The 27,954-nt window shown below is 45.4% G+C and overlaps 2 protein-coding genes across 6 annotated transcripts in view; one reads left to right on the top strand and one right to left on the bottom strand.

The window, feature by feature from the left end:
• The window catches only part of Arhgap44 (Rho GTPase activating protein 44), a 211,469-nt gene extending 206,270 nt beyond the window's left edge, over positions 1 to 5,199 (top strand). For 3 of the 5 annotated variants that reach the window (XM_046420729.2, XM_058571591.1, XM_046420732.2), the window contains one exon: positions 3,657 to 5,199. In XM_046420729.2, the coding sequence (XP_046276685.1) occupies positions 3,657 to 3,796 (140 nt within the window). In that variant the 3' untranslated portion in view covers positions 3,797 to 5,199. Of the gene's footprint in view, positions 1 to 806; positions 859 to 1,507; positions 1,750 to 3,656 lie in introns of those variants that run through there. The other 2 variants (XM_058571592.1, XM_058571593.1) reach the window with 2 other exon arrangements.
• A 575-nt stretch (positions 5,200 to 5,774) lies between these two features.
• On the bottom strand, positions 5,775 to 27,532 carry Elac2 (elaC ribonuclease Z 2). The gene is made up of 24 exons (XM_046420727.2): positions 27,234 to 27,532; positions 26,570 to 26,620; positions 26,362 to 26,432; positions 25,293 to 25,357; positions 24,050 to 24,107; positions 23,134 to 23,202; positions 21,527 to 21,652; positions 20,072 to 20,130; positions 17,591 to 17,649; positions 17,423 to 17,495; positions 16,690 to 16,802; positions 15,205 to 15,300; positions 14,033 to 14,171; positions 13,866 to 13,951; positions 12,167 to 12,285; positions 10,880 to 10,976; positions 9,545 to 9,683; positions 8,981 to 9,019; positions 8,751 to 8,860; positions 8,149 to 8,248; positions 7,955 to 8,075; positions 7,638 to 7,716; positions 6,910 to 7,054; positions 5,775 to 6,414 (listed from the first exon to the last, which is right to left on the bottom strand). The coding sequence occupies exons 1-24, from the start codon at positions 27,458 to 27,460 to the stop codon at positions 6,202 to 6,204; spliced, it is 2,454 nt and encodes an 817-aa protein (XP_046276683.1). The 5' UTR covers positions 27,461 to 27,532; the 3' UTR covers positions 5,775 to 6,201.
• Positions 27,533 to 27,954: the final 422 nt, after the last annotated feature.

The raw sequence follows: 27,954 nt of genomic DNA, 5'->3' as shown, positions 1-27,954 counted from the left end.
GTGAGGTCCAGCTCCTTGCTGCCAGTGAAAACACTAGGCAAACCCGCGAGTCTCTGCCTGGGTCAGGAGATTTCATCGTTATGGGGAAGAGCCATCCGGGGACGTAGCTTCTCTGTTTTGGATGTGATTAATGTTGAATGTACAGCTGCTGTCATCCACCCTGAGGCTTATTTTTAAATAAGGAGGTTCCTCCCTGTGAAATGACAGTGACTACCATGCCCTCCTGTTGTTTTTGGGGTGGTGTATGTTTTTGAGTGAGCCATGATGTAGAGGACAGCCACTGGCCTGGGGGGACAACACTTGCCCCAGGAGTTCCCAGTCACATGCGGCAGCCCTCAGGGACTGCTCCTCCAGCACACCAAGTCTGCTGACTCTCCAGCCACCCCAAGGCCAGAGCACAGGGGTGTCCCATACTATAAGCCACAGGATGAGGAGAGGATGTCACTCAAGGAGGCAGATGAGAGCGAAATGAGAGGAGCAATTTGGGGGCAAAAGTGGGCACAGGCAAGGAGGGACAGTGTCCTTGTGGCTTGAGATGTGGAGTGGTTCACTTCCCACTACACAGGCTTAAGATCTGATCGTCAGAATCAATGACACCCCCTGGTGCTGCATTCCATTTTGTTTTAATGTTCTCTTGAGAGCAGACCATGACTGTCTGGTATGTACGGGTCTCTGAGCCAGCGTAGAACCTGCAATGTTTTGGTGTGGCCCGCGTGGGACTGTGACACTCTGCACAGTGTTTTTGTTACATTCATGTTTCATCGTGTTTATTCCTCTCTCCGAATCCTATCATTGTGTTCTTGCAGCTGTGTGACATGGGTGACGCAGTGTTGGATACGTGTGAGGGGGATTTTCAGGGTAAGCTGGCTCCGGCCTCACCTCCCTCCACCCTCCAAGCCAGCCAGGCCGGCTGCCCCTGCCCCCTGCCGCCAGCGCCCCCCAAAAAGCTGTCCCTCCTCTCTGCATGCAACTCAGACCGACTGACCGCATGGCCGCTGCACTCTTACCAGCCTCCCGCAACCTCAGCAAAGATGAGCTGACCCAGGAGCTTATTTGGCTTTTTGAGATCATTGGCCTTTTTTTTTTCTTTCTTTCTTTTCATAGGAGCTGAGGGAAACACTCAACAAATGGGTTTAGCTCTTCTTTCCCCGTCTTCTGTCTCACTGTATCACCTCCTTGCAGCTGCCCTCCTCTCCCCCTCAGGTTTAGAATTTGCAGGGGTAACAGATCTCTTCTTCACTGGGTGGATTTGCTGGAGGCTGTTGTGCTCAGCACCCTAGGAACATGCTCTGCACACTTTCATTTAGGAAGGTGTCCTGATGGGAGGACTTACCTGGTGTGGCTTGGCACAGGGTCCAACACGTGGTCTGTGGCCATGAGCTCGTACTAGCAGATGTCCACCGTCAGATTCTGCTCCCACCACCCTGGTACTGAGGATTGAACTCGGGTTTTTTGTTTTTTTTTTAACTGAGCTGTATCCCCAACCATTCTTATTTTTTTGAGACAGGGTGTCGCTCTGTTGCCTGGGCTGACTTGGAACTGGTGGTCCTCCTGCCTTAGTCTCCTGAGTCACTGTGTCTATGCCCAGCTCAGACACAAACTCTCATGCCTGTCTTCCTCCAGGCCGAAAGCTGGCAAATCCTGAAGAATCCAGAGTCTTAGAGCTCATTCCACCCACCTCCATAATAGTCGGCCAGATCCTTTCCGTCCCACTCAATAAAACAATTTGGGAGCATTTTGATCAGCATCTGCTTGGTTTCCTTCTCCTCCTTCTGCTGTGGAAGAATGTGGCTTAGTGGTAGAGTGCTTGCCTAGCATTCCCAAGGCCACTTGGGTCACATCCCCAGCACTGCAAAAAAAAAAAAAAAAAAAGGAAATAAAAAGAATAGATGTCCAAAGCTAAAACCTAGAATGTGAAAAAAGCCACAAGAATGAGGTGTTTTTGCCTTAGTAAGACACTGAGTAAGTCCAGAGTAAGCCTGGGTTTCCTCAGCACATGGTCCTGCATCCTAGCTACAAGGGATCTGGTGCTCACAGACAGGTGTGTCCCAACAGACATTTCTAAAGTGTTTATGAAATAAATCACAGCCATGATTTCCCTCAGAATCCTAATGAGGGCTTCTCCCCCTAAATCCCGTCCCCTAGCTGAGTGGCCTCTCTCCCGTAGGGTGGGGATCCTTTAAGGGAACAGTGGGGGTCATAAACACCTGCGCTGGGTCAGGCAGTCTCTCATGTCATGTCTGCATTCCTCTCCTCCCCTACTTCCATTTGACTGCCGAGACTTAGGAAAGGTAAGATGTTCTCCAGGACCTCACTTGTCTTTGAGATGAGCTGGGAGTTGGAGCCCAAGCAGAGGAGCCTAAGTTCTTCCTGATAGGGAGCCCCACCCAGCAGGTAGTCCTAGGCTGGCATAACCTCCCACTTTCAGAGGAGAAATGACCACAGATGTCCTGCAAGGCCCACGAGCCATCTGCTGCAGGAGGATGAGTGGCACTGGCTGAGCAGAGCTGCAAACCCCCAGATCTCTGCTCCATCAGGCAGCAAATGGATGACAGGCTGGGATGACATTTTGAGGACTATCTGGGGGACGGGGTGAGAGGGGAGCTTTGTCCCAGAGCCTCCATGTCTGTATAATGTCTTTTAGGACAGTGTCCAAGTGTATGTCTGTACTCTCAGCATGGTAGTCCTCAGTCTGAACATCTGTTTTACAACAAAACAAAAATTAAACTCCACTTCCCAGATGTGGCCCACCACTGATCCCTTGCTAGGTTCATATTCTGTGTCACTTGCAGTACAGTTCCCAGTCTGGATAGAGAAGCCAGGCTAAGTGAAGGCCAGAAACTAAGAAAACAATGTGACCAAGAATAAGGGACCCAGAGGACCCATCCCACCCCATTCATCTCCCACAGCCCCAGGGAGGCAGCAGGCTTAGCCTTCTGCCAGCGAGCTTCATGTATCAAGCTGCAGGCTCTAAAGACTTGTCTTGGTTTTGCCGACACAGTTGTCCACATGCTGAGCCCTGTTCCTTCTGTTATACTCTTCCTGCTCCATTGTCCAGGAAGAATGATCTTTCAGTGCTCCTAATAAGGATGTAACCAGAAAGGGGGCAGTTTCTTGGAATACACCAGGAGTTTACTCCAGCTGCTACCAGGTCCTGAGGAAGACCCTCTGCTTTGCCTCCATGAGCCTTCCCAAAGCAGCTGTTTCTCAGAGTGAGATCGCTGACCCAGGTCTCCCCCGTTGTCTCACACCCTGTCCATGCAGACTTGAGGGAACTAAATGCAGTCTGAGCTACATCCCCAAAGGATCCTATTGAGACCTGCCCAAGAGCGTCCTGCTTATCAGGATCCAAGTGCAGTGAGGCTGAGCTGTTCAGGACAGGCAATGTCAGGTCCTGGAATATCCGTGGAATATTCTGGAATATCCTCCCTGAACCACTGTGGCAGAACCTGGATCCTAACCACCCTCAAGGTAGAAATGATGGGACCTGGCCACAGCTAAATCATGCAGTCACGTGCTTAAACAAACCTCCAAGTGATCTGGCCCTAGAAGGAACAAACCACCCTGCTTCCCAATGCTGACATTATTTGTCTGCAGTTAGCCTCTGGTTAGCCAGAAGCTCCTTTTCAACTCTCTTTCTCTCTGCCAACTTGCAGATCTTGTCCACTTTGATATCCCCTCCATCCACATAGAGCTGGGATCGACACTCCGCCTGAGCCCCCTGGAGCACGCAAGGCGACACTCAGTGACAGACAAGAGGGACTCGGAGGAGGAATCTGAGAGCACCGCCCTCTGACACAGCACCCTGCCCCCAACACGCGTGTACATAACATAACATGGGCCCCGGAGACACGCCGCCAGGAGCAGCGTCCCTGAGCTCAACAGTATCCTCCGTTGGCTCTTTCCTGTCACCTCCAACGTGAGGTTGGAGTTTGGCAGAAAACTGCAATCTCTGGTCCATGTGGGGAATGTCGGTGGTGCAGATTGTTTGTTCCTTATGGGTGGTGACTTCGGCCATTTGTTTGACCTTTGCCTTTTGACTTTGTGCCTATTTTGATCCATTTTCAGCCTCCATGACAAGTAGTACCCATCTCTCCACCCAAGGGTCTGCTTGTCAGAATTGTCCTTTGGGGTGGGGGTATGAGAGAGGGTTGTTACCTGGTTACACACAAGGGCCACTGCCTTGACTGTGGACTGGGACAGGCAATGTCAGGTCCCGGAATATCAGTGTATTAGCCAGAAGAGAAGCAGGACAGGAGGGGGACTTTTCACTCAGACCTAGACTAGGGCTGGAATTCCTGAAGTCCTGGTCACTCACCTTTTCTTGACGCCCAGGGAAGGGCCGGCCCGTGGAACACCTTTAGGCTACCCTTCATCAGAGGGCTCCAAAATAATGGCTTATAACATTTGCTACCTAAATTTCTGTCCCCCCTCATGACTGAAAGTTCTTTACTCCTATCATTTTATACTTCTGAATTTAAAAGAGGATCTTGACCATGTCTGGAGAGTCTGTGGTAGCTCCCCATCCCCTGAAACCCATTAAGTCTGTCAGTCATTTATTTGGCCCCTCTAGGAGTCCAGCTCACTAGAATGTGGGGTCCTGGAGCTGGTCTCTAAATCTGGAGGTTACAGCTGAATAGCAATAATCCTGTTACCCAGAGCAGGTCGAGGAGAGTAAAACCAGCCTGCGGAGACGCTGGTCCACGTGGTGGTGGGCCTGCTTTGCTCACCAGCATCCCCTGCGCATCCCTTCTCATGAAGTCCCATCCAGTTCTGGGGAGGAGGGTCGGGAGGCACTGGGAAGCCTGTTTGCACTTTGGGATTAAGAGAGTGAGAAACAGATCTGGGCCATGCATGCAGTCGAAGTTTCAAATTTTATCCTTTTAAAATAGATATAATATACCTATACATGATATAATATTTGTATATATGAAATCTATATTTGTTTAATTTGAGCCATTCAATCAAAACTGATGTACAGCTGTACAATGAAAAAATTTAAATGCTTAGTTATTTTTCCCAACAGTGTAAAGTCACCCTTCTCTGAGAGTGGGATTTGCGGACTTTTGATGTTACAGCTTTGCTCACTTCCTGGCAAGGGCAGTTTGTAATGGAGCCCGGGAGTTGAAAGTTCTCTTTAAATACATGTACAAATTGTTGTCAAAAGTAATGTTATTAAAATAGATTTATTATCCCTGAGCTGGCGTATGTTCTTGTTTTAATAACAAAGCTGTGGGGCAGTTATCAATCTCTTGGGCTGTGTCAGGAGGTCTGAAGTTCACCACCAGGGAAGGCCAAGTCCTTGCTCTTTCTCTCTCACCTGTTTTAAAGCTCCTCCAATATTCTCCTGGGAAGGGAGAGGATATAAATACTAGATTCAACTTTGAAAATTCTCTTTTGAGTTTCAAGTGCTAACCTGTGTTTTGAAATCCCACAAGGAGGCCAAGGAAGCCAACCCGATGTGACATTTTGTACATTTTAAGGGCAAAGAGTAATTCTCATTATGAGCAAGAGAAAACAAATTGATCATCTCTACTTTTAGCCAGAACAATGAGAAGATCTGGACGTCCTGTTCCCCTGCCATGGTCAGGCGCTCAATAGATGTTTGAAGCCACTGGAAGGAGCTTGTATGGCTGGGCTTTGGTCAAGACTCAGCAGAGTGGTGGCTCCCCTGGGGGTGGAAAGGTTCTCCTGCCACATGAGCTTTCCTGGGCACACTGGGAAGCTGGCATAATAACCCTGCTCTGAAGCAAAACCAAAACAAAGCAAAGAACTCAGAATTCCAAACTCCATCTTTATTGCATCTGATTCTTTGGGAACACTATCCCTTGAGTCTGGAATACCTAAACCCAATGTCACCTGTCACTTGGCTTGCCTCTGATTTGCAGAGGGAGCCACCTGGTTGGAGCAGGCGAGCGGTGCTGCCCGTGTCCACATGACTTCCTTAAATACCGACTTGCGTTAGAATTCTAGTTGCACCAGCTTTCTTGTTTAGCAGCCTCCTGTCCCACAGCCGTGCCAGGCACCAGTCACAGGAGGCGTCTTGCAGACTGGTGTTTATGCTGGAGCCCAGGCCACAGCATGCCGCCACACACCCATCCAGAACTGCATCCTGGTTGACCACCAGGATAAGGAGAGTGGGTGCCGCACAGGGTAGAAGACACACATAGCCTTCAGTGTGCAGGGTGGTCCAGACCTCCACTAGGCTCTGACCTTCTTACTCTGTGGGCTCTGCAGCTCCTCCGTGTGGGCACGTTTCTGCTGGGACTCCCTGTCCTGGGAGAGGAGGGCTGCTCGCACCAGCCGAAGCTCCCGCTTCTCTCTGCGCTCCACCATCTCCTCAATGTCATCAGCAAACAGGGCTTTTAGCGGGGGAATCAGCTTTGGGATGGTTGGAAAGTCACCAAAATGAACCTGGGAGGCCAGACACACGATAGGAACATGCCTCAGAGGGACAAGAGCAGGGCCACCTCCCCACCCTTACACACCCTTAAGCCAAGTGACTAAAATTCCAACTGAAAAGAAGGCTTTGCAGGGAGGGAGGAAGCCCTCTAGAGAAAGCAGCAGACTCCCCACTCCTGGCTGAGGGTGGCAAAACCACAGGCCTCAGGAAAGGTGATGCAAGCTAATGTCAAGGCGGCTTGGCTCTACCACTCGTGACATGTGAGCACCTGTCTCAGGTCTGTCCTGAGGCTCCAGTGCTTTGACTGTGGGGCAGTCCAGGCAATGTCCTTAGGACTAATGTCCAGCAGACCCTACAGGAGGTGGGTCTCTGCATCGTACCCTGAATATGATGCTGGTTAGTGACAGACCCTCTTATCTTCATTGCCCCAAGCAGGGAAGAAAATGAAAGGAGGAGTCTGCACCTCCCCGGTCTCCCCAAACACACAGCCCACGTGACACACAGACCTTCATGTGGTCAAAGGCGATTCCCACTTTCTCATTGAAGTCAGGGCTGAAGAGGGGGATCTTGGCATAACGCTGGCTGAAATGGTTCAGCATGATGAACTCCGCGTTCATCCGCATCCCTACACCAATGGCTTGGGAGGTAGTGCTGCAGGACAAGGACAAGTAGCCAGGGAAGCTAAGCCACAGGGCAGGGCTCCAAGGCGGAGAACTAGCTCAGGCCCTGGCCCTGCTGCTGCTGGGGCCCCCAGGGAGAGAAGGCCAAGGATGTTCTCAACTGGCACCTCTTTAGCCTGATCCTTCCCCTTTCCTTAAAGGAGGCCCACACTCTGTGCTGTCAGCTTTCATCAAGGAGGACACCTGGGAAACATCTGGGAGCTTACACAGAGGTCAAGGCACGTCTTCCTTCAGACAGCCCAATATTCAGCCCCCCTCCCCACCCTAGCCCCTGCCTTCCCCTGGTCATTCCCTGATGTGACTTAATAGATTCTTCCAGCTTATTTCTCTCGTTAAAAACACCATGCCTCACCATTAGAACCTAGGGAACTGCAAAAATAGAGGCAGAAGGCCCGAAGAGACTGCTGTGGCTCAGGAAGCCTCCTCAGCCTTGGAACCTAGCCAGCCCTGTGTCACTGAGAGCACTGTCTTTCCCCGGGGGCAAACGTGGGCTGTTGGGGCTTCACTTGATGGGAGGAAGGAGGTGACAGGGAGGACTAACTGTTCTCTGCTACCTGTGTGTCTTTTCCACTGCTTCTTCTTCCAAGCCATCCTCCAGAGTGGCCTCATGTATCAGGAGGGTGGCGTCTTTCCCTGGAGAAATAGGCTGTGTTGAGGTGCAGCCCTCTAGGTGAGCAGCATGTGGCCCCGGGATCTACAGCTGTGTCCTGACCCAAACACGCAGCAGCCTTGGCCCTGTGACTCATCTGCACATTAGGATGGCAGCCACGCAGTGTGAGGGGGAACCCAAGTCTTCTGTCTCTGTGGACACGCCCTACGCTTATCTACACCCACCCCACGCCTCACCAAGGCTCATTTCCTCTCTACTCACCCATCTGGACCAGAGCCTCACAAGGCATGGTATCCCCCGAATAGACCACTTTCCAGCCAGACGTGTGCACCAGGGCACAGCCGAAAGCGTGCTTGCAGTGGCGGACCAGGCAGGTCTGAAACTGAAGGAGCAGGGCTAGAGGCTGGGCCTGACCCCTCCCCGCCCTCTTCCGGGCCCATGGCTGTGCCCCTTACCTCTTCCAGATCACAAGCCTTCAACAGCAATCTGATCAGTTTTTCAACTGTGGGATTATTAACCTCAGCCCCTTTCTGAAGGCATTTTGCAGGAATCATACTAAAAGAAGTCAAAATATTTAAAATTACGGTAGCATTAAAAACAATCACTAAAGATGTGGAATAAAAATGCAGGTCCTTGGCTAGAGAGCTTTAAAATGAAACAGTATGAATTGTAGTCATCAAGCTGGGGAGACTGATCAAGTCAGAGCCAACCATTTCCTGTTCACTCTAAGGCACCTAGCAGATAAAGGCTCCCCTGCATCTAGGCAATGCAGGCCATGGATGACACCAGGCAGATGATGCCTCCCCTGTCCCCTGGGGACAGGGCCAACTCCCATCCACCCATCCACCCAGGGTGGATGGTTTCTGTGCTTCCACTATCTGGGTGTCTGGAATTGTCTAATGGAGAAATGCTGGCCAAAATCTAGGCAACAGAAAGGAAGTGAGGGCTGAGGAGAAAAGCTTTACAGAAGCAGACGTTGTTAGGGCAGGGCTGCCAAGGTCTGCCAGCTGCCCTGGGGTAAAGGCCACAGCCTGGGTCAGCTGCCCTGGATGCTCACCTGACGTGGTGGAGCACCTCCTGGCACTGGTTGTGGTACTGCTGCAGCCAGGCCCTGAGCTGGGTGGGGGCTACTACCAGCAAAGGGTGGAACGGCTTTCCCAGAGACACCTGTGACAAGGAAAGGAGATCCCAGGGCAGAGTCAACAACAGAACAAGTCAATCATGATGGTATGTCAGGAAGTGTGGCTGCCGATGTATGAACCAAGGAAACTCAAAATGCTCACTTACCAGAGCACGCTCTCTCTGCAGCAGGATATTCAACAAGCCCTGGGAAGAAAAAAGGACAAGTCACTAGTGAGATCCAAACCCCATGGTCGTCTTCTGCAAGTGAAGGTTCTACGGTCGTCATCTTACAGTATTTCTGACCTCTATAATCAACCCTTCAGAGCTGCCACAGTTGGGGTGACAATGACACATGACTTTGAAATACAATGGGCTGAAAACAAGATGATCTGTGTTAGAAAGAGGGTAATGGCTGGGACCCAGAAACCCCTAGAAGACCCAAGCAAGGGCCTCACAGCCCTGTCTCCCGCAGGGGCAGGCAGTTTGAGAAGGCGATTCAGGAAGTGTGTGAAGCAAAACCTTTACTGCCGCTTGAAAGATCAAAGAAGAAAAGACGTCCTCACTGAACAGGCCTGTGCTGGGGCTTCACAGAAGACTTCACCCCAGCCAGAGAAGAATCACAGGGCTCTGGGGGCACTTGGAAACCGCAGGAAAGCAAGCACGAGTGCAATCAAGCAGAGGCCGCTCCTTCCAGTGGGCTAGCACGCCCGAGTCCCAACTAGCACTCACCGTATGGTGGTCTGCATGCAGGTGGGACACAAACACAGCAGCAAGGGTGCCCAGGACCCTATCCACTTGGTCTCCATAATGACGGCACAGCTGCCCAAACGTGCCTTCACCACAATCCAGTAGCAAGGCCTTGTCCGGGCTATAGAAGAAGAGCAAGTGTCACCAATAGGAGAGCCTTCGGACAATTTAGAGTGATGCTTTCTTTAGCAGAGAACAGGCAGCAGTTATGCAGGTATCTGCCTTCTATAAACTCTTGTACCGTTTTGTGGGGAGCTTATATAAAGCCAATTAATTTCACCCATAACAATAACTTAAAATATAAGCCAATTAATTTCACCCATAACAATAACTTAAAATGACCAATCCTCTCTCTATAAAAGAATGATCCATAGAACCCTGAAGCCTTTTAAGACCATAGATCTATACAAATGCTGGCATCCAGAATCAAAAATATTTAGATGGAATGAGACAACACCTTTGTGGAGAATACAAAGGCCAAGTATTATGTATTCGAGACTGTTCTAGTGCCAGCTGCCACAGGATTCCTTCTCTTCCAAGCACCTCTGGTTTCCTCAAAGCTGCCTGGTACATGACGGGCTCCACGTGCTCCATGTAGGAGTTGGTTAGCACAGACTCTGGCTTCTACTCAGACAATCTGACCTGGTAGGTCCCAGACGGGGCTCACAGAGCTTCAATTCTGACAGCTTATGGTGGTTTTTGGTTTGGAAGCCATGCTCTAAGGTAGAGAATGCTGTTACCTTTCTGGCCTTCTTCCTTCTTGGGAGGAGTGCTCAGCTCCTCCCATTTGCAAAGGTCCCTCAAACTGACACGGCCTTCCAGGGGAAAGCACGAGTAGGGAAGGCAAGCTGGTAAACACCTCTTCTGATTAGCTTTAGCAGGTTCAAGTTGCCACTCTCAGGGTTTGGGGATCGGAAATCAGAGAAGCCCTTTTATGAGCATCTCAGCCCCCAGGTGAGGCCCTAAACTGAGCCACTTCACTGCATTTCTCATTCAAAAGAAAAAGATGCCCTAGACTTGCACGTTTCAGATTTCAGTATGCTTCATATCATTGTTTGCATCTGCTACATTGTTTGGTGGCTTATCATCTTTCATTAGCATCTAAGATGATACAGTGAAATTTAAAAGCTAACCTGGTACTCCACAATCTCACTTCCTACATTTATATATCTGCAGAGTCACTATAACTAGCTCACAGGGCTTCCTACCAACATGCTTTCAAATTTAGCCTGGTGATTAGAGGAGCACTTGTATTTAAAAAATAAGCATAATAAGCCTGCTCTCTGATGGGTGCAGGTGTTCTGGGAAAGCTGATACCTCAGGTTGACAAGCGTGGAGCTGACGTTTCGAATCTTCATGGGGATGGCAGACCCCGTTCCCAGGAAGATGATTTCTGGATACTGGCTTTTTTTCTCTATAGAAAACACATAAAAAACATCCATTTCTTCGGGTCAAAAGTGAGCCAAGCTTCAGTAATGAGCAAAGTTAAGAAAAATGGTGAAGTCCAACCTCCCAGGAGGGGTGCTAGTGGACTCACAAGAAAGGCTTCCTCATTAGGGTGAGACCTAAGGGCTATTTGTGAGGGAAGAGCCATCTTGGAGGTAGAACAAACACATTCTACGTTTTTCTTTAAAAAACACCAAAGCAAAACAAAACAAAAAACTCCAATTCTTTTTAAATAAATTGGAAAAAAAAGGGAGACATTTCTTTAAACTCTGAATTGCCATTTACTTCAAGAAAGTGGCATCTCCCTTGCACCTGCTTTTGTCCCCATATTCTTCACACAACTGCATTGGGTAGGAAACACCCTGCTGTGCCAGGGAGAAAGCAAGCTCAGAGGGCCTGGTCTCCATGGAGATAGTGAGGCGTCAGATCCAGAGAAACCCATGATTGCCAAGCCCATGTCCCTTCCTGGGCCTCCCTCAGCCCAACAGCCCTTGCGCACCTCTGAAAGCGATCTACAAATAAAACGAGTCTTTTGCTTTCTACATATCAGAAGACTAATTATAATGAGTAAAGGAACTCCTAGGAAGTTGGTATTCCCAACCAGGAAGAAATTAAGATGTACTACTTCCGTGGCTTACCTGATGCTGACTCCAGAGAAGCAAGATCATTTGGCTAGATTAAAAGCCCCAACCCTCCTTCTATTCCAGCATTCCCTTTATCTATCTCTTACTTAAAATAATACCAGAAAAACCAGTAAAAGCAGGAATCAAAAAATGCCCTAACTACTTTTCTTGACAGGATGGTGAAAACCCAATATGGCAGGCCATGGACATTGATTAGTAAACCCAGGACCAGATTCCAGGTCAGCAGAGGTCCAGGTCAAAGCCCTTCAGAGGGTCTCACAAGTGTCCCAGGTATCTCCTGAAAGACACCTGGGTATTACCACAAAGACTGAAATTTATTGGTCTGGGGTGGGACTGGGACTGGAATTCTTGAATTTCTCTACCCCACTTCTCTGATGGTTCTAATGTAGAGCCAGGGTAGAGAAGTCCTGAGTTAAATAAATAAAGCAGATTAGAATGTACCTGACTGGTGCTGTCAGGACACCTGCAGGTAGGCAGAGCCCAGGAGAAAGGTTATCCCTGGTCCTCCACTCACCTGCAGGGACTGGGCTGCTCTGCATGTTTCTTCTATACTCCTGCACACTCTCCTGGAAATTGGTGAGCTCCAGGGCCTCAGCTATGAATTCATCAGGATTGCAAGTAATAACGGTATCCCTGCAGAGAAAGGCATCGCTGGTGACTAAAGGGGGTGTTCAGGCTCAGCAAACACTGGTTTGCCTATGCACAATCAAAATCCATGGGGACAATGTGCAGAGCATTCCTTTGGATCAAGAACAAAGACCAAGTGACTGAGATGGTACATTTCTATTCTGCCTCTGGAACTTTCTTGAGACAAGTGAGGGAAGCTTACTATGAGTTCTGAATAAATGCAACTCTTCACAATATCTCTTGGCCTCAAAGCCTGAAAACTGGGCACTATACTAATTCCCAGGGACAGGATGACTCTCCTTGTGGTGGGGCCTATCCTGTGTAGCATCTCTTGTGCTACTACCCCATCCCAGATTGTGACAAGGAAAACTGTCTCCATACATTGCCAAATGGCTCTGCTTGAAAAGCAAGGCCCTAGAGAGTGACTCAAATTCAGGTGCACAAAGCTTATCCACTGGGAACTTCAGCAAAATGTTGAGCCTCACCCAGTTGCTTGGGGTGGAGATTGAGAACCTGCACCTCCAGCAAGCCCCCAGTGCTGACCCAATGAGCAGCAAAGCCTTGACTGGTCTCGTTTCAACCTGGCTGAGCATCAAAATTACCTGAGCACTTAAGAAGTAAGCCCCAAGCCTAAATTACAAGATCCTAACTCAGCAGGTCTGGGAAGAACCCAAGAACTGCATTTTTCATAAGCATAAGGTAAATGTGAATATTGGCCAGGTTGGTCACTGATGTATATAACAGCCTGTGCAGATGCTAACAAAGGGACAGCAGCAGGCTCTTCAGCTCAAGATGGCCCCTCTGGGCCAGAATTCTACAAACAAGAGTGCTGGACCAAGGTTTCTCAAGAGTGCTGACTATTTAGCCACAAGGGTACACGTGACCAGTCATAACCTGGGAGAGTCAGTATTCTAAAACTACAGAGTACACAGGAAACTTAAAAAGGCTCCAGATTCAGATCTCAAAAAAAGAAAATAAAGTTGAGGGATGGTAAGGATTTTTCACTTTGTTGGTTGGAAGTGGCAGAGGTATTCCAAGTGGCAATGTACATCATCAGGTGAGTAAAGAAGTGTTGCACTCTGACCCGGTAAGTTCACATTTAGGAATGACCTTCAGGGAACAGAGTTCTACTCCAACATACTCAGACAAGACATTTATTCTTTCACTAGAACAGCAAAAAAATTGAGAATGTCCCAAATAAGCAAACATCCCTATCTAAAACACCAATAAAATCCTGTTCCTGGAGAGTATTTAATGATACAGAAAGAGACTGGCACTCTCAGGCCAGAAACCCACATACAGAACTTTTAATTATATCCCCATATACACAAATTAAAAACAACAAAATGCTAACTATCACTTTGTAGGTGGCAGGGTAGTGGGTGACTTTCTTCACCATACATCTCTGCTATATGCACTCATTAATGCACTGTCCGTGGCCCTCGTGCTAGGATGACACAGTGAAACTTGTGACAGAGACCACTTGGCCTGAAAAACCTTCCTGAAACATCTGCTATCCGTCCACTTACAGAAAAGGCTGCCCACCCCCAGCCCAGATGGTCCCACTGGCTCAGAGCCGCACACACCTCTGCCACTCCCTTCTGGGACGCAGCTGGTACTTGAGGAGGCATTCTCCCTGGACTGTGGGCACACAGAGGGTGGGGCCTTCCTCCTGAAAGATACAGGAACACACTCCATGGTGAGAAAGAAAAGGACAGGAGCCAGGCTGACAGGGGCTGTGCTGGGACGCTACCTTACTCTGGGAACTGGTGAGCAGGGGGAAGATGTCTGGATGGATGAGGTTGAGCTGCGTTTGAATCTTATGGCTGCGAAGGTTGTGGACTGATGAACAATTCTCATTCAGGATCAAGTGCTGAGTGTCAGGCCCAAACCTAAGAAGAAACCAAGCATAACATGGTGTCCTTTAGGTTATGACTTTCATTAGAACAGCAAAAAATTGAAAATGTCCCAAATAAGCAAGCACTGCAGATTGGGAGCACTGATGTGCTCAGAGTATTCAAAGAGGTACATCATTTGCTCCCACATAGCTACTACATGGGCAGACGTAATCCTGGTTATATTCTTTCCCTGTTGCAGCTGCCTTCAGAGTGTACTAGAGAGGATGGTGGAAAAACCAAGGAAAATTAACATGTTCAGATAGGGATCTGAAAACAAAACGGAGTGCAGGCTGCAAGACGAAAGGCATAAGAGGAAAACAGACAGCATACATTACATTGCAACCCTCAAGGAATGAAAGACAAGGGATCTGAAAAGCATGAGACTGGCAGAACAGAGAAGATGGAGATGAAAAATCTGTATGGGGAGAAGCAAGGGAGGAGCTGAAGAGCAACCCAAGGTCATCATGCACCTGAGCTCAATTCAGGCTCTTCCCATCCCTGCTGCCCTCAGGCCCCACCCATGGCCCTGGGTGCTGGCTGTGCTTGATAAAACCACAAGAAAAAAGTCCAGGGCCCTCTCTTCCCAGTTACTAAACTATGATAGTGAAATATACACATCCCAGGCATGCTGGGAATAATAAATCAGGAAATAAAATGACCTGATTTAACACACTGCCTGACATGCAGTGGGCATCCAGTCAGCAGAAGCTATTACTTTATATTTGCAAGTCTCTTCTTTAGTGGGATTATCAACTAAAAGACAGTATTGTTCAAGCATCACTAAGAGTGTGTAAAACTGAAATCAAGCCCTATAGTAGAGGGACATGTGTTTATGCTGTGCCACCTAGTGGTGGTTATTTTCCTCAAAGAGTGGCAAAGATGGATGCTCCCAGAATTACATGGCAGGAACCCAGAGGAAATTCAGGCAGAAACAGAAGTGAGGGTAGGCTGCACTTAACAGTGGGATGAGGAAAAATATACCACTGCCTGGAAGAGTTGCCCATATGCCCTCGGCTGGGCTCCATACCTCTCCATCCACTGCTGGTATCTGCTGTCCAGGAGCACAGATTCTGGGGCTATGTGTACCACCAGGGCCACAGGGGTATCATCCTTTCCTTGGTACCTGGGGAGAAGGAAGAATGTGGTATCACTTTATAAAGTGATTAAAAAAAAATCAGGATGTAAAACAATGACTATACAACCAGGGAGGGTAATGCCTTATGCCCATGCGTGGTTCCTAAGCTGCTCCCAGTGGTGCCTGAGCACTGCTGGCCCAGAACTGGCCATGTCACCTACACTACCCATGTCCCACACACAGAATTCCTCGATTGGACAAGCTCTGCTCTAGACTTCTTTCTGGTCGTCCTGGCTGAGCTTCTTCATGCAACACTGAGGTGTGAGTTTCTTCCTGTCCTTTCCCTGACTACTGGGGCTCCCTCCTTTCTTCATCTCTAACAAGCAGTTATTTCCTCAGGTCAATGTCCTGCACCTCCAATTCCACCTTGGGATCTGCCTTCCAGAGAACCTCAGGCCCTAAGATGGAAAATGAAAACTCCCTGCAATCCCACTGTCCAGAGGGAAGACCACTTATTACAATGGGGATGTTTCCTTTTAGCTCCCTTAAAAAAATTTTTTTTCACACAGTAACTTCTTTTATTTATCTTCCTCCACCACCATCACACAGACATGCATAGGGCTCATAAATGACACCTCGGTGACTTGAAGTAACTTTTGCTGCCTAAAACTTGATTCAAACAAAAACAAAGTCTATGCCACCAGAGTACCCAAATTCACCCCCACAGAATAAAGTGGGCCCAGAAAGAACTCCTAACACTATAACTAAGAGGTACCACAGACCAAAAGGATTTATTGTATAAATAGAATAAAATAGTAAGTGAAAAAACACAGATGGGTAAAAATTAGAAACTGATATAATATAAAAATTAACAAAAGAAAAAATTAAGACAGACACATTGGTCAAAAATTCTACCCAAGGTTAAAACTGAACTGTGAAAATGATTGACTTTTTCAGAGGAACAAAATAAAATAACACTCAGACCTGAAAGATGATCCCAGGCTGAAATTCTGTCCCTTACCGATTGACCTTGAGGTCTCATTCTCTTTAGGTTAGATGCAGGGAAGTAAAAAGAATTCATGTAGGTAAAAATAATCCAAATAATGAGTTGAGGCATTAATTAGAACTCAAGAACATTTAAGGATTTATTCTAGACTGTGAACTCTTAAGATTGCTACTTGATTTTCCAGTCCTTGGTGATTTCTGGTTGTTAGTCTTTTCTACTTTCACTTCAAGGCTGTGTATACCACAAAACCTTCCACATACCAGTAGTAGGTGGAAATAAATCCGGCCAGTAGGATTTACACACATTTCAAACACAGATGCAGGGCTTCCCCCAAATACACAGCTGTATCCCTAAGAAGCTTGTGCTTATATGGGTGGGGTTTCCTAAGCACTGATTCCTACTTCTTCCACCCAGGGGCCCCTCATTATTACCTCTTGAAGGTGGCATTCTCACAGATGGGCTGAATGAATCCTTCATCTGGACATTCAACCACAATAAATGCAACACCAGGATCTGGGGGTGTACACAGCTCTTCAGGCAAAATCTGCAAAACCAAATGGGGTCCTGATGTTCTCCCAACTGGATGGCCTTCAGGGCAGCTGCTAACATTAAACAACCCATATATCTAAGTATACAGAACACAAGACCAACTAGTAGAGTTATTACCACTACACCTTCCTTGCTCTTTGCTTACACTTAGACAACTAGTTGGTGGAGGCATTTCAAACCTACAGTGGCCAGGAAATGAAGCCTGGTATTCAAGATTGTCTTTAGTCTGTGGCCCACTGCATCCAGACACCAAAGAAGACTTCATCTGGATAAACGGCAGAGTGGTGTTCCTCTGAGTCAAGCACCCAAAGTCCATCTGTATGAAATCTATTTTTGGACACTGCCCTGAGCTCTAGTACAAGGAAGAGCATCTGTCCTTGCATAAGGAAGACAAGCAGATCCTGAACAGATAATCTACAGTACTGCCCAAACACAGCAGCATTGATAGCAGGACGAGTCAAGATAAGAGCTCTACCACGGAGCCAAGCAATGGAATTACAAGCTGTCCTACTTTCTTCAAAAGTGGTGTTTGTAGGGTATGAGCCAGACAGTGCTCTGTCTAGTGTCCCAGGCCCCACCTGAAACCACAGAATCATCATGAAAAACAGGCCTCACCTCTTTCCCTTCATAGATGATACTCTTCCCATCCTTCACAGCAGCAATGATGGGTGCGATGGCAGCTGTCCCACTGAAATGAAGAGGGAGGCCCTCTGTGAGATGCCCTCTCTTCAGGAATAATGGTGCACCCAGCGAGTCCCCAGCAGTCTGATCCCCAACACTCACACTGGAAGGCCCATGTCCTTTGCTTTGAGCACCAAGAAGTTTCCTTTTTTCACGTGAAGCTGTAACAAAGGGAACACAAAAGCAATTCCAGTGGCTAAGAAGCCTGGTTTTAACCAACTTTCTTAGAAGTGTATCTTTCTGGTTTTTATTTTTTAAAATCAGTGTTATTTTCATACAATTCATTATAATGAAGTTTATTGTTTTCAGAAGGTATACAATATTCTGAGGAAGTCGCTCATTTTGCAATGCTTTCAGAACTAAAAACCTGAATGAATTAAAACAGTGCTTTATTTCCCCCCAACATTAACTCATTATAAATTTGATAAAATATAACTGTTTCCATATAAAAATTAATAAAAGTATCCTTCAGGAGAAACCCAAACATACTTGGGTTCTGTTTTATTAGTATATATTCATTGATTAATAACTAAAAGATCATCATTTAGACATTGTCTAACAAGGCAATGACCAGGCAAACTGCTATATACCACAATATTCCCATGATAGTGGGAAGATATAAAAAAAATGGATAGGCCTTTCTCCTTCTGCATTTTCAAACATTTGGCAACATAGTATTATTGCTTTTATAATCCAGAAAAAATATAATAACAAATTCGCAGTATGCTCTTACTTTGTTAGAAGGACAATAATCCTATCACAAAACTTCATAATCATTGCCCTGAACTTAAACTTCTATCTAAACATTTTTGGGATCTACATATTTCATACATGACAGAAAAAAAGTCCCAAATGACCCAAGATGTTAACAGGTCTTTGTTGAAATATATTCAATTTTCATTTTCTTCTTCTTCTTCTTCTTCCCCGCCCCCCACCTCCCAGAACTGGGTATTAAACCTGGAGACACTCTACCACTAGGCTACATTTTAAACTGGCCGGGACCTTGTGACCCACCTACCCAGCCTCCCAAGTCCGTGGAATACAGGTGTGTGCCACCACACCCAGCTTCTTTAAATCTTGACAAAACTTAATTTCCTAAAGTTAAGAAGTTGCTCTTAGGACCAAGTCTTAAATTTGGATCTTAAAGTCTCATTCTCAGGATTCTAGAACTCTACCATCTCAAAAATACTATCTAACCTTCAGGAAGGTCTGCAGCTTCAGAGTGTACATATCACACAAAGATGCTTGATTTAGCTGACATTAACAAGCATTCTCTTCATATATTCACATGGGTCTGCAGATGGAAACTAAATGTTTCTAATGTTAAAAGGAACCTGTAAAGCAACCAGGCCCCACCAGGCAGTCCAATGGCTGCCCAAAGCCCACACTCTTCTCTCAGGTTTGTCAATCCACATGCTCACAGATATTTTCTCTGACCCTTAACTCTCACAGAACTTGAATTAGCCCACTGTATGGCTATGGAAACCATCATCTGAAAAGCAGCAAATACACTAGAACAGGGAAGAAAGACTTCAGGCTGACCCAGTGAGAGCAGACCTCAGAAACAGCGACAGCAAAAGGAGGAGAGAAAAGCCAGCACAAGCAGCCTGCAGCTACTTAGTGTCAGAGCCTACAACTCCAGAACAGCTGCCCAAAGAAAACACAAATGCTACAGTGTGTAAGAGTGAGCCTTTATCACACAAAAACACAGTTCATCATTCTCACACAACCACTCAGGAACGTGGGAAGAATCTAATACAATTTAAAGAGTAACATATTAGATAGTTTCAAAAAATCATTTGCTGCCTAAAAACTCACAAACAAGTAATATGCTTGTTGACAACAGTACTTAACTTTTATAAAAATTACAACTGTCCTCAAATGGGGTTGATAGAAATGACACTGTCCATGATCCTGCAACTTATGCTAGCCACTACTAGTCTTCAGAATTATTTTCACTTGTAGCTGTTAGAATCTGGATGAAAACTGCAAATATGTTTTAAAATCACATCAATTCCTTAACAACAATACCAACAACAACAACAACAAAACAAAGCCCACAAAAAAAAATGTAGTCTTACCATAGAGTAGGCAAAAGAATTTGTTACAAGTTATAATAAAATTTTAATGTAAAACTCTTCTAAAAATACACCGTAAGATCTTAAAAACAGCTTATTGTAATAAAAATTTTAAATGGAATTGGTTAATTTCAGAATGCAGATCTAGGCCTCTGTGAATGCTAACCAGTATTAAAATTGATTTGATAGTAACACCTTAAGGATTACAGTGAAATGAAATAAAATTGAAACAGCAGGAGGGGTTTGAATAAAAGCCTGACTGATTAGCAGGAAAACAAATACAGCTGCCTTCAACTACTTCTGAATTCCAAGAAGGACCAATCATAGGCAAATATAAAATAATATGACAGTATTTTGAGGAAACAGGACATCTGTGTTTCTTTTAGCCACAGGTAACCTAGGAACTATTACCTCTGAATTACTGCAAAAGTGCTAACCAGAGGTCCTCAACCACACCGACTGTCACATGCTCACTTAAAGCCTGAATTTGGAAAGAGTTTCTTACCTTACAGACAAAAGCTACCACCAAGGAAGGGTCCCTCCCATCTCTTTTCCGGTTAATATCTGAGGAAAAAAACACATTTGATTATACTAAGGTAAATGTGAAGGTTGTACTAGGCTCACAAATGAGTATAACTTGATATCTAGTTTTATTTCATAATAAATTAAAAGGCTAATAAGATCCCAATACAAAGATTGAAAAAGAACTGTGCCTAATATTCTTCAGATTTCTTTTTATCCTACTTATGTTGAGATTTTAATAAACAAAAAATGTAAAGCTCCAATCAGAGAAACTTCAGAATGGCAAGTAAAATTATTTTTTTTAAATGGCCATTTTACATAGGAGTGAAGAAAAAGAATTGTGATGTGCTTTGTAAACAAGTAAAAAAATATGAAAAATAAGATAAATGCTGCTAAAAGGCCTTCCTGCAGGGAAAGTGTGGCTGTCAGTCTTTACCCATCCCACCTAAACAAGAAGGCACTCAAGTTCTGTCTTTTCTTGGACACCAGACAGACACACCTCAGGACAGGTGGAGGAACTGATCAAGCTCTGCCCAACACTGGGCAAAAGAATCCTTGAGCAGTCCAATTCCTTTGATACATCTAACCTTGGACTTTTAATTCTGTTTCCCAGTAGGTTGTCATTCTGAAAGAAAAGGTACAGATTCATTCATTGATTTGACTGTTTTGCTCAACTTAGTGGTTACAGTTTTTGCATTACTGAAAAACTAATGTGTATCAATGTTCCATTAAAGAAAAACACAAATGCCCTGTGTATGACTGACTTTGCCAGGTCCTGCTCTTCTTTGGCTAAACAGAACACAGGCTGTAGACTGGTCCTAAAGCTCAGGACTAACAACCCTTTGTGACAACCCTTGGTCAGCCACGAACTGCCAAGAAAAAGTATGCTTTGTACACCTAGCTTTCTTATGATAATAATTCTAATTCAGAGCATTGAGAGGCAAAGAATTGTCATTTGTGACACCATGGACCGAACAGGAAGACACTCTACTAAGTGAAATAAGCCAGTCACAGAAAGACATACTATGATCTCCCTTATCTTTTGAATCTAAAAATGTTGATGTCATAAAAACAGAATAGAAAAATGGCAACCAGAGGCTGAGGGTAGAGGGAGAGGGAAAGAGGACATGTTGATCCAAGTATACTAAGGTTTAGTCAGGCTGGGAATAAGTTTTAGTGATCTGCTATACGGTACAGTGACCACAGTTGATGATAATGTATTATTTATTTCAAAATTGCTAAGCTTAGATTTTTAATGTACTCACTCAATAAAAATAAGCTGGTGAGATGTGGTGGCTATAACCTTTCTACATCAATCAAAACATCTCCTTGTACCCAATAGATACACATTAATTATTATTTGTCGACTAAACATAAATTGATCTTAAAAACAGACAATGCATTAAGACACGTAAGTCCTTTCCCAGCAGGGTTATACCATTGCCATCTGGAAGGTGCTGTTCATTTTCAGTGGACCCGGAGTCTGAAGACTGTTCTGGGCTGAGCCTGCCAAGAGGCCTTTCTGGGCTTGTTGATAGCCGGTGCTTCCCACATCTCTGATCACCTAGACAGTACAGGAAACCAAAAACACTACATAAGGTGAGCTCACAGCCAAAGCCCAGATGTTCACATACAGGAATGCAAGAAGGCCAATCAAAACCATCATGCCTTTTATTACAGTAGCAAAGAATTAGTTACCAGTCTACCAGGTCTCTGGGCTTACTTATGTCTTACTCATTTTTATGCTTCTGCAAAGCTCAGAGCCTTACCACAGTAGGGATTCAACAAATACTGACTGAAAAGCACACAGGCTCTAAGTTGGTTATTCCTCATCCTCTCTCTCCATAAACAAACTCTCCAAAGGGTACTCATCTCCATGAGAAGAAGAGGTAAGTCCAAAAAGTCAAGGAAAAAAAAAAAAAACAACAACTGCTGATTTCAACAGAACCCATGTTTGCTCCTCCACCTATGTTCATTCATTTAGGGCCCACTGGGCACTGAGAAAACCATGATCAGAAAAACTGAATGAGGTAAGCACTGATCAAACAAGAACATGTTACATATAAACTGTTAAATGCTATGAAGGGAAGAACAGGGTGCTAGAAAGAAACAACAGAGACAACTCAGGCTGGTGGAAGGAATTGGCAGAAGGGGTCCAAAGACATCTGATGAAGAGTGAGCTAGGCAAGAAAAGTTCTACTCTGACCATTCTCTAACTGGTCTATAAGCACTGTGCCATTGCTTGAGCCACACAGCTCCCCTCCCTTCTTCCTTTGATGGGCACAGGCCTCGTTTCTTCTCTTGCATTTACACATGTTCTCATCTGCAGCCTTTTAGCACTTGGCAAGCATCATACTAGTTAGCACTATTGAGTAAATGTCCCTACCAGTCAATATTCTCAAGTAGGTAAAACTCACACAGACTGTTTAAACAGACACAAGGACCAATGACATGCCCTGTTCCCAAGTCAAATCACATCATCTGGTTTTGGTACCTGAGAAACTTTATAGGAGTTTCTGAGTTCAGATAATACCCTTTTAGGTTGCAGTTACTGGTATTTATTTTAAAATATTGACCTGTACAAATCTTTTTCAAGAAAGAAGGGTACTAAGATCCATTGCAAACAAACCCAAAGCAATGAATATGCACATCTAATGCAGCCTACTTTCTGACAATGCTCGATTATGGAATATTCCAATGCACAGTCATTATCAATATTCATGAGTTCAACACATCCTACAAATACAAGAACATAAACTTTTTTTTTTTTTTCTTTTTTCTTTTGGTGCTGGGGATTGAACCCTCCAGGGCCTTGGGCTTGTGAGACAAGCACTCTACCAACTGAGCTATACCCCCAGCCCCAAGAATATAAACTTCTTAAGAACAGGAACCAAATCTGAATTCTTCAACTAAATTTCCCTATCATGCTCAAAACACAAAGCAGGGTACTCAAAGCAATTATTCAAAAGTTTTTGGTTTCACCCACATTTTCATTACTCAGGACTTATACCTTCTTCCCCTAGGAAACCCGGCTTTTGTACTCACTATATATGGGGACTTGGTGAACTGTCATGGTTTCATCCTTATATTCTGGTGCAGAGTGGGGCCGCACAGCTGCGTGAAAATCACAAATCAGGACAGTAATTATATTAGTAAACACATGTGAAAATAAACTTTCAAGATCAGCAACCATGAGCCCCAGAATTCTGGTGGAAATCTGCCACTAAAACCAAAGTTTCTGAGTAGATTAACATTTTTTAAGGAAAGAAACAAAACTGTATTTTCAGCAGCCATTTATATTTACATAGTCAAATGAAAAGACATGCTGTGATCATTGGTAACTATCCATTAAAAAAAAAATTTAAAAAGAAACCAATATTGTACTCAAACTTAAGAGTCCTCCATTAACATACAGGATTATGATACCAAAGAATCTATCATCTCAATTATAACAGCTGGTATACATTTTGAAATAAAAGACTAGTGTGACTATAAAAGAGGAGCATTAACAAGCCAAAGACGCATACTAGCCCCGGGATGAGGTACCTGCTAGCATCCCCAGATGCCAAGTACTATAAGCCTCCAGACACAGCTGGAGATGAGGTTCAGCTACAAAGACAGCTGCAAAACCGTCACACCCCTTTTCCTCCTGCAAGGAACTCAAAGCAATAAGAACCATCTCTTGGACTAAGGAAGGAGACTTGGAGCTGGTATGGAGAACATAACATGCCCAGCACATGTGTAGGCACATGTTTTAAAGTACTCTTATCTTCCTATCCAGTATTTTTATGGTATCAGATGAGGAAACAGAAAGTGCAATTAAGCAATATTTTAAAATTCCATGTCATGTGAATGAAGTATTTGATTTTCAGATTTGAATCTGGTTTTAATGGATTCTAATTTGAGAAGAAGAGTGTATATGAGAAAGAAATATCAGACAATGAGTCAGCCAAGGACATACCCAGTTCTATTCCTTTCAAAGGACCAGAAAATATTTTGATTGCTTCTATGTATTTTTCCTAAGAAAGAAAATTAAAAATAAAGTGAGCAGTTATGATTAAACAAATATAGAACACAGCAATGTATTTAAACATATAAATAGAATCAACAGACAATGAACATAAAGCAAATGTGAATGAGTATATTGAATTTCATTTATACACATAATTACTATATCTGCTCTACACCGATGCCAAGGATTTAGCAGTGCAAAGGAAATAAGGCCTTACTCCCATGAATCTAATGGAGGAGACAAAAATGAAAAAAATAAAAAAAATAATGACACAACATCTTAATGCAATTATGATTTTGTGCTCTATAGGAACAATTAAAAATGCACAGACTAGGGCCAACTTGTCTAGAAAGACAGGACAGACCCAGAGGAACTGACCGTTTAGCTGAGCCCTGAATATCTGGTAAGGATACAGACAGGGATGAGAGGAGGCAGAAGAAATTCATGTATAGATGACAGCCATGAGATGGGAGGTGCTTTGGTGTGACAGAGGGTTAGAGTCGGCCCTTGTAGTTGTAGCTTGGTGACAAATACAGATAAAGTGTAGACAAGGCCTGGGGCCTAGGGAATTGTAGGCTGTATCAAGGCATGTGGATTGTATTACAATAGACAGCAGCTCCTGAGGCATTTTAGGTTGGGAACTGACTGCATTTCTATCTTAAAAAGAGGTCCCTCTAGCTGCTATGTGGCAGATGGATTACAAGGACAGATATGGAAAGCTATTGTTGTAGATAGGTGTGGGTGACAGAAAATGATGCCCTCAAAGAGATGGAAACAAACAGACTTCAGGCATTATTTTAGAGACAGTATTAACAGTACTTCATTGGTATGAAGATGCCTGAAATTTAATAAAGAATAAAAATCATAATTTATTAAGTACTTACTTAGCACTGAACATCTAAAAGGTGATTTAGTGCTTAATATATGTTACCTTATTTAGTCTTTAACACATGTATGAAACATAGCCACTTTACAGATGAAGAAAAGGAGGCAAAGGGGCAAATAACTCATTCAAGGCCAGAGAGTTGAGAAGGTTTTAAATTGGGATCTTTTTAATTTGAAAGGTGATGTGTTTATGGCACCAACAGTTATATCTGGAAGTCAGAAGGCTGATTAGCAAAAATAAACATTCTTCTAATTAACACTAAGAAAGGAGGAGTTGGTTTCGATAGATGAGTCAGGAGAGACTCACCAGTTGTGGAGGTCCAGAAAGCACACACTTTGGAAGCCCGGTTTCCTTTAAAGTAAGAATCATTCCTAAAAAAGAGGAATATAATAAGATCTCTCATCAACTTGGCCAGTAGTTACAGCCAGGCAGAGCAGCACCCTTTACTTAAGGAGTTATTTATCTGTGTGTCCTCATTCCAGCTTCTAAACAGTCATTATATATGTCCTCCCTCTTTACAGTCATCAGGCAACTCTTGGAGAGCAGAAACGATGCTAGTTAGAGAGATAGCAATACTTCATCAAATGCTTCTGGAATGGACAAACATGAGAAGGGGATAAGGCAGTGAGGCACCTACTATGTAAAATGTTCAGAGGAGTTCACTCTCAGTTATACAAAGTAAAGGGACTGCCGTATAGATTGCACCATAGGCACTTCATGTACGTTACCCCAGTCAGCTCTGAAATCAGGGACCAGTCTAGTATGCCACTCCCTCCTGCCCACATTACCAGGCTTACAGAATTTGGCTGCAAAATAATCTTGACCTTCTCAGTCAATGGTCATGAACAATGAGATATCCTGGATAGCGCATGACTGTGTACAGCTGCTGATGTTGTTCATGATAAATACATCAACTTTAACCACTCTACTTTCCAGTTAAACCTCTTGCACAGCAACCCAAGAAACCAAGTGAATAGTAACACTGGGAGACAGATCCACATTAAAACCTGCCCTGATGAGTCACATCTTTCTTTTTGTAGAAATGGGGATTGAATCCAGAGGCACTCTTCCACTGACCTACATCCCAGACCTTTTTATTTTGAGACAGGGTTTCGCTAAGTTGCTGAGGCTGGCCTCAAACTTGTGATCCTTTTGCCTCAGCCTCGCCACTAGCTGGGATTACAGGCACACCTGGCTCTAAATCAGAGCTTTTGATGCTCTGAACTGCAGCTGACTGGGCTGGCATTAAAAAAAAAAAAAAAAAAAAAAAAAAAAAAAAAAAAATCTCAGCTCCTCTGGATTGGGAAAGGAGCAAAAAAAGAGAAAGGCAGGTTAAAATTTCATCAGCATCTGAGCCTATAAAGAATTTACTCACCACACAATCCCCCAACATTAGACCAGTGCATTCGTGTCAGGAATATGTTGTCCAAGCGAGCAACCTTCAGTCTAAGAAAGAGAAAACATTTCAGTAATAGAAAATGGATTGACTAAAGACCATTTCTGCTACAGAAACACACCTGTCTCTCATCCCAGCTTTCAAGCCCCATAATCATCTCTATCCCAAAAGAAAATTGTTGACTCACTTGTGTTCCTGCATGAGTCTCTGGACGCCTTCTCCACAGTTAAAGAGATACCTAATGAGGGAACATTACCAAAGACACTCAGAGGAGTCTATCCTGTAAATCTCCGACACCAGTAAAAATGCTTTGCTGTAGACTGTGAGCCAAACAATTAAAAATATATGTTGTACAAGTGAACTGACTTCTATTAGGACAGTAGGTTTGGAACCACCCTTAAGAGAGGCCAGGAGACATGGGGCAGGTAGGGGATGGTTGGGGGCGAGATGGGACTTCTCTCCCATCAGCTCATTTACAGACCTGTCTAACCTACACACCAATCAAGAGGACGCCTTTGGGGTTGCACGGAAAGAGAATGCCAAGAGCCAGCCCTTGGCTTAAGGGATGGGAAGAAAGAAGACGCTTAGGCTCACGTCTGAAGTTCTTCCCTGATGCCTGGAAACCTTATGGATCGAGAGATGTGAGGCATCCGGGGTCTCTCCCACCCTCCCCAAAGAGCAGAAGGTGAAGTCCAACACGTGTGGAAGTGGGAGAAACCCGAGTCTGACAGCTGCCACGAAGCTCCTGGGCTACACAGCTCTGAGGGCTGTGTAGGGCCCCTAGGGCGGGGCGGGGCTCAGTAAGAGGACACCGCAGTCACCCAGTAGGACCCCGTACGCGGAGCACTGACCGGTTGTACTCCGAGAAGACGTAGAGCGCTGCGCCCGCGTCACGGTCGCCAGCCGCCACTACCTGAAGGTACACGGTGTTCGGGCCCCCAGGGCCCCATGACGGGCCGCGCTTCTCCCGCGTGCGCAGGTGTCGCAGGGGGTCCTTGGGCGGCCGCTGGCGGCGGGCGGGTCCCTGAGACATGGCGCGCCCGGCCACGGACCGCAGCAGCGAGCGAAGCGCCCACATGCGCCTGTCTCCACCTGGGCTGAGGAGGCTGCCGGTCACCTCGGTCCGCGTGCCCCAAGCACCGCCCCTCCACTCCGCATGGTGGGCCCAGCCAACCAGGGTACAGGTAAACCATAGGCCCGCCTACACAAGCCTACGCGTCCAATTGAGAGGAAGCTTGCCTCTCGGGGATTGTCAATCGGCGGCGGCCATAGAGTGAAGGAATGCTAGAGCGCCACGGCGGCCCCGCCCTTTTCCAATTCCGGCTTTCTGTGCGTCATTTTTTTTTTTACCGGAAACTGTTCTTTGCCTAGGGCGGGACTTCCGGAGGCGCAGAGCCAGCGAGAGCAATACCGGGAAAGGGCTGGTACTTGAGATGAGGATTGCGCGTCGGGTTGGAGTGTCATCTTTTCGGTTAGGAGCTGTGTTCTTAGGCAGGTCAACCCCTCAGAAATTTGCTTTGTTCTTGTTCGTAGTGATTATGAGGATTAAGTGCGAGGAGATAAATTGTATTA

Source organism: Marmota monax, unplaced genomic scaffold, assembly GCF_021218885.2.
Source record: "Marmota monax isolate L192 unplaced genomic scaffold, Marmota_monax_Labrador192_F-V1.1 WCK01_AAM20220418_F8-fsc00274, whole genome shotgun sequence".
Lineage (NCBI taxonomy): Eukaryota > Metazoa > Chordata > Mammalia > Rodentia > Sciuridae > Marmota > Marmota monax.
This window is presented reverse-complemented; position numbering and strand designations above follow the sequence as displayed.